Source organism: Sebastes fasciatus, chromosome 20 (assembly GCF_043250625.1).
Source record: "Sebastes fasciatus isolate fSebFas1 chromosome 20, fSebFas1.pri, whole genome shotgun sequence".
NCBI classification, from domain to species: Eukaryota; Metazoa; Chordata; class Actinopteri; order Perciformes; family Sebastidae; genus Sebastes; species Sebastes fasciatus.
The window spans coordinates 20,828,911-20,838,921 of NC_133814.1; the positions used below are offsets into that span (position 1 = coordinate 20,828,911).

General features: G+C 37.0%; 1 protein-coding gene across 5 annotated transcripts in view; it reads left to right on the forward strand.

Moving 5' to 3' along the window:
• Positions 1-9,384, forward strand: part of arhgap27 (Rho GTPase activating protein 27) — a 30,513-nt gene extending 21,129 nt beyond the window's left edge. For 3 of the 5 annotated variants that reach the window (XM_074619125.1, XM_074619127.1, XM_074619128.1), the window contains 13 exons: positions 1,221-1,307; positions 1,452-1,514; positions 2,956-3,023; positions 3,129-3,213; positions 3,635-3,736; positions 4,032-4,130; positions 4,250-4,343; positions 4,471-4,605; positions 6,015-6,113; positions 6,217-6,294; positions 6,912-7,043; positions 7,205-7,310; positions 8,183-9,384. In XM_074619125.1, coding sequence (XP_074475226.1) covers positions 1,221-1,307; positions 1,452-1,514; positions 2,956-3,023; positions 3,129-3,213; positions 3,635-3,736; positions 4,032-4,130; positions 4,250-4,343; positions 4,471-4,605; positions 6,015-6,113; positions 6,217-6,294; positions 6,912-7,043; positions 7,205-7,310; positions 8,183-8,360 — 1,326 coding nt within the window. In that variant the 3' untranslated portion in view covers positions 8,361-9,384. The remainder of the gene's footprint in view (positions 1-1,220; positions 1,308-1,451; positions 1,515-2,955; positions 3,024-3,128; positions 3,214-3,634; positions 3,737-4,031; positions 4,131-4,249; positions 4,344-4,470; positions 4,606-6,014; positions 6,114-6,216; positions 6,295-6,911; positions 7,044-7,204; positions 7,311-8,182) is intronic. The other 2 variants (XM_074619126.1, XM_074619129.1) reach the window with 1 other exon arrangement.
• The last annotated feature ends 627 nt before the right edge of the window (positions 9,385-10,011 follow it).

Here is a 10,011-nt window from a genome sequence, read left to right on the forward strand (position 1 = left end):
AGGCAAATGAACTGCTCTCGTATTTACTGTAACAGATCGAGGACAGAGCTGCAGAGGGAGGGGGAGGGAAATGTACGCAAACACTTGGGAGTTGCTGGATAAAAGTAAGAGCTACTAAGCAGTCTGGGGTTAAACACCTTGCTCAAGGGCACAACAGTAGGGTAGGGCTCTTCTGGGAAGGTTTTCCACAAGATTTTACAACCTGGCTGCTGAGATTTGTTCCCCTTCAGCCACAAGAGCATCAGTGAGGTCCAACACTGATGTGTGGTGATAAGAAGTAGCACACAGTCGGGGTTCCAGTTCATCCTAAAGGTGTTGGTACAACCATCTTTGAACTCGGCCTTCATTTTTGATATCAACTCCACACCCGTAAAGTTTTGTGATGCCAAATTGGGCCTGGAGCGTAAAGGGGGGGGAGCATAAAATTTGCTTGCCCTTGCTCGGACCACGCCCATCTACGAACTCGGCCTTCATATTCATGTCAAGTACACACCTGTGAAGTTTCATGACTGCATCTTGCATGGTTGTGACGCTATCGCTGTGACTAAATCTGTCCACCAACAGACAGACAGAAAAATAAACACCTGGCAAAGCACTGAAAGCCACCTCTGTGGTAGTTCCTGCTACAGTAGGCGTCTCCAGGACTACATTGTGTCATGATGACACACACACACAGACTCACAAGGTGAAAACAATACCAGCGTCACTGTCGCGGCTGGTAATAAAGCAAAAGGAAAGCAGCTAAATGTGTCAAAGACAATGTATTGTTATGCTATCGTCATTGAGTTTTTTTGTGTTTCTTTCACAATCACAGCTACTCTAGAGACTAAGCGTACATTGTATAAATTAATGTAAATCTTATCTGGTGATTTTATGAATTCTAAATACAAAAAAATCTACTCATAGATAATGAAAAAATTGGGAGTGCTGCACTGGGTCAGGAAACTGTAATGTTGACGTAAAAAAACAGGTGCTCTTCAAGGATCGGGCAAGTAATCAAATAATAAAAAAGTCCAGCTTACTTTGAAAGGAAGTCCTTTTTATAGGATGGCAGTCTGGAAAACATCCGAGGCACTCTGATTGTGAATTAAAAATCCTTTATTAAGACACGGATGACACCAACGACTCAACAAGTCTTCATCAGGGTGTGTCACCCTAAAAAACACTCACTGTTTTTTTATTATTTGACTAAAATCTGCTTCTCTTCTCCTGTTGTTCAGAGGTTCTTCCCAACTCACCGGAGAAACACGTCCGACTACAGCAGCGACAGCTCCAGTACAGGAAACTCTCCGGAGACGCAGCATAACGTGAGTGGAATCTGTCCGTCCCGTCTGCTGGTACTTGTTTCTCTAGAATAACTAAACTAAAAACTAACTAACAAAACTAAACTACGTAGTTAGTTAGGTATTAAGCACTGTGAGCTGAATGGAGTTCTGTGTCTCTCTCTTAAGGCTTTTGGGTTTAGACCCTGGAGGAACCCCTATTATCTGACCTCCAGGTGGCTGCGCTATAATGTGGGTTGTTAGTTTGAGTTCACCTGAGCTTGACTCATAGATAGCAGCGTCTATCTATGATGAGCGAAAGGTGTGACTTTAGATCACTCATGGAGCATGTGTTTCATTCCCTGCATGGATTCCCACTGCTGAGATGCATGTTACAACCAAACTGACCACCTGATGAACCTACTGGTCATATTCCCATTATCATCTACTGTATATCCAATAGCGTTTGGGATTTGAGTTCATGTCCTGCTTTATTCAGGTAGCTCAGGAAATAATCCAGCGCACACTTCACTGCCGATTTTTTACTTATAAATGCACATTTGATTCTTTGTGGAGAAACTCAGTTTTACAGATCTGTCGATTAAATCAACGAATCGATTAGTCGACAAAATAGTTTGAGTGTTAGTCGACTAAGAATTTCTTTGGTCGGGGATAGCCCTAATAGATCATAGGCACTTCCACAACATGCTGCTCTACAACGGTCATGGTAATTGTCGTTACTAAATGTCTGTTTTAAGCCTCCAATAATTAAGCAAAATAAGTGTTTTTATTCTTCGTCAGCATTTTCATTCAGTTACAATCCAGAAAAGTATGGAGGATGGAACCAATCAAAATAAATAAATAAATTGCTCCATAAACGTCATTAAATGTACATCATTAAATGGAGCAAAAATAATATTAAAAATAAATGTAGCCATTAATTAATTGATACATTTTGACATTAATTGATATTTCTGTTTTAATTTGCTTCTTTATTTATTTATCTTTGTATTAATTCCCTTATTTATTTTTTCTCTTCTGTTTAATTTTTCCTTTTATTTATTTATGTATTATTTTCATTCATCTTTAAATGTATTTATTATTAATTAATGAATGAATTAATTCATTCATTCATTAATTATTATATTATATATTTTGGCATTTATTTTTATTAATTTTACATTTATTCAATATTTATTTATTTAATGAGTCATTTCTTAATTTATTTTTTATTTTGGCAGTTTCCGTCCTCAATGCATTCACTGTTGTCCAAAAACTAAAAAAATCACATTAGTGTTTACTTAAAAAGTATCTAGAAACGGAGTAACACATTATTGGTTTTGGTCTTGTCATGGAATTTGTTGAGAATAATGAAAATATAGAACAACACCTGCCTCATCCTTTAAGCATAAACAGAATAGACTCAATAATCTGTTGATTTCTAGTGATGGTGCGACTCTAAACAGAGATTGATGAGGATATTCGTCTTATAAGGAATTCATCATTGTGCTCAGATTGTAATAGGTTGGATGTGAATGCTGCATGCATGCATGTCTTTAATGATGAAGTTTGTGTTCAACCGTAACCAGAATTGTGTGTCCCTCATATCATCACATAACTTGATTTTTACACATAAGCCAATAACAAATAGTCTATAAATAATTACAATGTTGTGATATTTTTACATTTTCAGGTGCAGAACTTAGAGAAAGCCGGGATTCTCAACAAAACAAAAGTGTGTGAGAATGGCAAGAAAGTAAGGTAAGCTAAGACACTCTATGGTTGTCTTTGGAGTCATGTGTCATCTCCCCCAAAGCTCTCTGCTGCTTTGTTCTGTGTTAGTGACGGTTATTCCCCCATTTTAAGGAAAAACTGGGCCCAGACGTGGACGGTTCTCCACGGAGGAGTGCTGACGTTCCACAAAGACCCAAAGGCAACAACAGGGGCCTCGGTAAGATCTACATTTAAGTATTAATAATAGAAGGACTTGCATGTTTGTGTGTAGAGGAAATGAGAAGCTCTGACACCTGAATGTGTATTTCTGAGAGTGTTGTGATGAGGTGAAAGGTCATAGACATAATTAACAACTGACTTTTCTTTCTTTTTTTTGTCTAAAAGCTGCCTAAAACATTTTTTTCCCATATAGTCTGCACTTTGGTATCATGTTTTACACCTAAAGAAGCTAATGAAACATTAAACCGCAGCATGATGCAGACGGTTTTGTCACCTTTCTGAGGAGTGACAGCACGGACAAGCCCTCAGGGACAGTCGACGCTTTTGTTTAAACGCAGCTTGTTTCTTGGAATGCGGCGCCGTCAGTTTCGTAAACAGCTGTCATTTTTTTTTTTTTTTTTTTTGCCTCCTCCACACAGAACAAGACCAATCAGATTGTTCCGGAGATCACGGTGGAACTGCGAGGAGCGACGATTGGCTGGGCCTCAAAGGACAAATCCAGCAAGAAGAATGTTTTAGAGGTGTGTCTGTTTGTTGGCATGGAACGTAATGCAATGTGTGCCTATCAGTGTTTTATCTCGTGCAAATAACACATGCGTTTTATTTTTAGCCCCCTTTAAGAACTGTGTCCATGCAGTGTTGTTATGCTTCTCAACTACAACAAGATCTCATGTATTTATATCAACTCTTTAGATAAATAGTATGAGTTAATGAGTAAAAGAAGGGTCTTCTGGGACTTATCTAAATGTGGTTTGTGATTTGTGTAATCATTGTTTCCAAATAGCCCTCCTCAATATCTTATTATCTCTCCTCTAGTTAAAAGGCAAGAACGGTGTGGAGTTTCTGGTACAGTACGATACAGAAAGCATCATCACTGACTGGCACAAAGTCTTAATGGACACCATACGACAGCTGGTAAGTCCTTTCATCCGTTCCTTTAAATACCATTTCAATTCAGGTTTAATTGCCGTAATTGTGCAATCGACAGCGTGCAAACACGTCTGTTTGATTGACTTTGTATATCTGTTCATCAGGAATACCTGGACCATCATTCAGAGGAGGAGGACGGGGACTTATATGAGAAGATCGGCAGCCCAGAGCTCGGCGGCGGCATGGAGAAGCGAAGACGTAAGTTGCAACAAAAAAACAAACAACATTTTCCTTGTTTAACTGTGGCATAAATGATCCAGATGGATATATCAGACCCCATTGAGAGCTACGATTATTTAAATGTCTAACATTGTTTTTTTTCTAGCCTCCAAGCCGAGTGTCACATCCTCCTCCAGCAATGCAGGAGACGTGGACCAGAAGAGGGTTCGGACCAAGCTGATGAAGTTCCTCATGAAACGGCCCACGCTGCAGTCTGTGAAGGAGAAAGGCTACATCCGGGGTAATCTCAATAACACAACATAAAGTAGTTCTCTTCAGGCTGTGGCTGATTTGAATAGAAGTTAATGGAAAAGTGAGTTTCACTCTACCAGACTTTGAACTCTCCTGTCAGTGGTTCTACTTATATTTGAACACAAGCTGTTTTATATTTCCCAGTGTACATTTAATTTCAGTTCACATCTTTATTGTCTCACAAGAGGACATTTGTTTTGCAGAAAGACAGCATAAAAACATATAACATAAACGCGTATAAGACACAATAATAACTGAAGACATGAAATGTGCTGGTGCTGTAGACCGTTTCCCACGGAAATGCATCGCTATGCAACAGCTTGGGTCCATGATTACTTCCTGTCAGCTGATGCCATTCACGCACACTGCAACAGGAAATGTTTATGTTTATAGCTGTGAAATACTCGAAACACGCGATACAGACTACAATAAAAGGTTCATGAGATAAAAACAATTACAGTAGAGATACTGTAAGATAAGATAACGTACTGAACTCTGCAGGAAACCAAGAGGCGGTTTATGGTGTATTAGAATTAAATGACTTTAGTCACTACCACATTTACGACCACGAACAATTCACTTTTATGAAGACTGATTGACATATTTATGTAGTTATATTTATATTTTTGATTCATAGGAGGAACCTTACTATAAATAGGATAAAACATTCTGTATATTTTCTGTTAATCAGTATATTACATGTACAAATTGGATTATATATTACTATATATACTCAAAAGTACCCTGCCTTCGCCCAATGTCGGCTGGGATCGGCTCCAGCCCCCCCGCGACCCCTAACGGGATAAGCGGTTGCAGATGGATGGATGGATGGATATATATACTCAAAAGTAATATTTTTTAATGCTTTTATTTTGTTTTATTTTTAATTTTATTTACTTGCACACACATAAAACTTCATAAAATCTAGATAAAAAATAATAAGAATAATAAGAAATGTGACCGGAGACGTGAAGAAGCCACAGGCTTATACAACGGACGGACCTCCCCACAACGTAAGGAGAAAAACTAAAGAAAAGAAAATTAAGATAACATAATTTAAAGAAAGACAAAAAAACACAACAAAAACACAACAATAAAAAACATCAAAGATCAAAATAAGAGGGGAAAATAAAATTTAAAAAATATATATATAAAATATATATATATATATATATATATATATATATACAAATACACACGTCAAGATTGTCTAAGTATACAGCGTTCTTGATTATGTGTATTTTGGCGTTCCATATCAGTGCAGCACAATATCTGATATCCAATTCTGTCTTCTTATCTTCAATATTAAGATCTTTGATGCGATGATAATACTGCTACTACAACTATTACTACTATTTCTACTAATACTACTACTTCTAATGTTCTTTTTCCCTGTAGACAATGTGTTTGGTTGCCATCTGGCCACCCTGTGTGCACAAGAGAGGGCCACAGTTCCTAGTTTTGTGGAGAATTGTATCAAAGCAGTGGAAAAGAGAGGTAATCCAGCTTGTTTGTGTCACTCCCTGAATCATATTGAAGTATTTTTAGCTGTGTGCAGTATAAAAGCTGACTTATGACTTACTGATGTGTTCATTAACAGGTTTAGACATCGATGGTCTCTACAGAGTGAGCGGAAACCTCGCTGTCATTCAGAAACTACGCTTCAAGGCCGATCACGGTAAATGTTTACAACCGGTTTAATTCAGTCAGTGACTGAAGAGGAAGCAGAGGATTCATAGTTCACTGCAGTATCTGACAGCAGACAGCAGCACCCCCTGCTGTGCTTTAATGTGCTGTGCACCTGTTGTGTTAAAGGTCCCATATCATGCTCATTTTCAGGTTCATACTTGTATTTTATGTTTCTACTAGAACATGTTTACATACTGTAATGTTAAAAAAAACCTTTATTTTCCTCATACTGTCTGCCTGAATATGCCTGTATTTACCTTCTGTCTGAAACGCTCTGTTTTAGTGCATTTCAAGGGAATTGCAACGGAATTGCGTTGCTAGGCAACAGCTTGGGTCCATGTTTACTTCCTGTCAGCTGATGTTATTTACATACACTGCAACAGGAAATAAACTGGGACACATTTAGAATGTTTACATTTAAAACCGTGTGATGGTCTAAATATTGTATATTTGTGACACCACAAATAGACAGAAATCCTAACGGCTTGTTTCTCCGTATATTGAGCGTTTTGATAGTTTAACACTATTTATATAGCACTTAAACCTGTTTTATAATATAAAAGACATGAAAATCTAATTTTTTACAATATGGGACCTTTAAAACAGAGGAACTGGACCTCGAGGACGGCCAGTGGGAGGACGTTCACGTCATCACCGGAGCGCTGAAGTTGTTTTTCCGAGAGCTTTCTGAGCCGCTTTTCCCATTCAGCCACTTTAATGACTTCATTCAAGCCATCAGTAAGCAGATTTTTGAATCCATACATTTTAACACCTCAAAGGACAAACCTTTGTGTATTTAGTCTTAAAAACAGCAAATATGTACATTAACGTCAGTGATGTTAATGGTGATTGAAAGATGTTCATTATATTTATAACTGATTTTTGTCCTGTTTTTCTAGGAATTCCTGATTACAACACAAAATTGTCTTGCATGTTTGAGCTGGTCAAAACACTTCCTTCTTCAAATCATGATACCATGAAACTCCTTTTCGGGCATTTACGCAGGTATGTTTTAAAATTAGGGCTGTCAGTTGATTAACATATTTCATCGTGATTAATCGCACATGATTGTCCATAGTTAATCACAAATTAATCGCACATTTCTTTTAAGGAGATAAAGGGAGATTAGGGAGATTTGTCAAGTATTTATTACTCTAATCAACATGGGAGTGGGCAAATATGCTTGCTTTATGCAAATATATGTATATATTTATTATTGGAAATGAATTAACAACACAAAACAATGACATATATTGTCCAGAAACCCTCACAGGTACTGCATTTAGCATAAAAAATATGCTCAAATCATAACATGACAAACGCAAGCCCAACAGGCAACAACAGCTGTCAGTGTGTCAGTGTGCTGACTTGACTATGACTTGCCCCAAACTGCATGTGATTATCATAAAGTGGGCATGTCTGTAAAGGGGAGACTCGTGGGTACCCAGAGAACCCATTTTCATTCACATATATTGAGGTCAGAGGTCAAGGGACCCCTTTGAAAATTGCCATGACAGTTTTTCCTCGCCAAAGTTTGGAGCGTTATTTAACCTTCTTCACAACAAGCTAGTATGACATGGTTGGTGCCAACGGGTTCCTTAGGTTTTCCAGTTTCAGATGATGCCAGTATCTTCACTCTAGCTTTGAAACTGAGCCCGTTACAACCTAAAAATCGCAAGTCATGTTAATGCATTAAAGAAATTAGTGGCGTTGAACAGTTAACTTTGACAGCCCTATTTAAAATACTTTTTTATATTTTATCATTTGCATATTTCCATCACAGTTTGAAAATTTGTAAAAGTTGATGTAAGAATATTATTGAAAACAGGAAAATCATGACTCCTCACATCATCCTCACTTTGTTTTTTCTCTGACAGGGTCATTCAATTCGGGGAGGACAATCGCATGACTGTGCAGAACGTGGCAATTGTATTCGGCCCGACTCTGCTTCGGCCAGAGATGGAGTCATCCAACATCACCATGCACATGGTCTTTCAGAACCAGATAGTGGAGTTCATCCTGAACGAATACGAGCGCCTCTTCTACTCCAGCTAAAGCAGCCACAAGCCTCCGGTGCAGACCTGGGCAAACGTCACAATGTGCTCAAGTTATTTGATAGATTTACTATTTTTTGCATGCACATTAACAGCTTCAGTGCAACATCTGAAATGAAACTCCTCTTGTAAAATAAGTTAAAAGGCCCTTCAAGTTTTCTTTGCTCGGAATATTTGAGGCTTAACCACGTAGATAAAAGGGATGTCCGAATGGTCTTTACTGAGAATATTTGAAGCGTGTTTAACCACTGTTTGTCCGAATTTACTCCCTAGGAGGCTGACACTGTTAGAGCTATCTTTAGCAGTATTGTAGTATTGAGCCACGCAGGTGTGAACAGGTGTGGTTTGGTTTCCCGTCTCAGAGCTATCGAGCTTGTTGCTTGGGTGGAAGAAGGACTGTATCAGATTACTCTAGCTGTCTTAATCTCACAAGTCACTTTCTGGAGATTTTAATTGTTTATTTCTTTTTTTTTTGGCTTGTCTAAACCGCAGTGATAATAGAACCCAAGTCAAACCTGGACGGATGCATTAATGCTCTCTTAAAGAAATGATCAATGATTGCTTCCATCTTTATTTTAGAAAGTTTAATGACATTTAAATGTTGTTTTCTATTTTAAATTGCAGTATATCACATGTGGCAGTAACTGAGATTGTATTCTAATAGGTCATTTTTACCCATGAATTTTATTGTAATATAGAAATGTATAAAAATAAATATTAATACCAACATATTGCTGTGAAATAGATGGTGACATAGAATACTTGTGCAACTTCTAGATTATTTTCCACTGAATAAAATGCCATTTTTTCAATCATGCTGTACTTGAAGAAACTGTATAATAACACCATAGAAATATAAACTAGTCATACATTTTTTGACAGTTAAATCAGTCTGACCATGAAACAGAAAAGTGGATTCTAGAAGAGATTTATGACCTGTAAATAGAAATAGATGGCATATTTATGCTGAAAGTTGTTGACAATGCACAAGTTATTCCATAATAAAAAATAACTTTGTTAAAAAAGTACAGCTGTTTATTTATTCTTGTCAAAAGAGTCATGAAAATGTGTCTGTAAACAACATAAACATGGGAGACATTCACAACTATCTGGTATCAGAGATGGTCAGATATTATATAACTCAAGTTCAAGTACAGAAGTATGATCAGCAAAATGTACTTAAATTATCATAAGTAAAAGTACTTAGTAATTATGCAAAATTACCCCTTTCAGAGAGTTTTTTGATACGTATGTTATATTATTTATTACTATTACTGATACCTTAATGTCTATGCAGCCTCTAAATGTTGCAGCTTGGTCAAGGTGGAACTATTTTAAACAAGTTTATATACTGCTGTAGAGTAAATTTTCATAGTGGAGAAGATGCATTTAGTACCATAGATCGGTAATAATATATTTACTATTATTTACAGTTTACTAGCCTCTTTGATATTGTATTGCTCTTTTGTACTCTACTATATGCGCTTTATATGAACATACTCAGATCTTTTTTTGTACTTTAAAAAAAAAAAAAAAAGTTTTCTTGCTATGTTTAATGCAACACATAGCAATATGTTAATATTATAAAACATTATATTTTTGTCACTTTTTAAACCCTGGTTCTGATGATAAATTGACTTAAAATAAAGCTT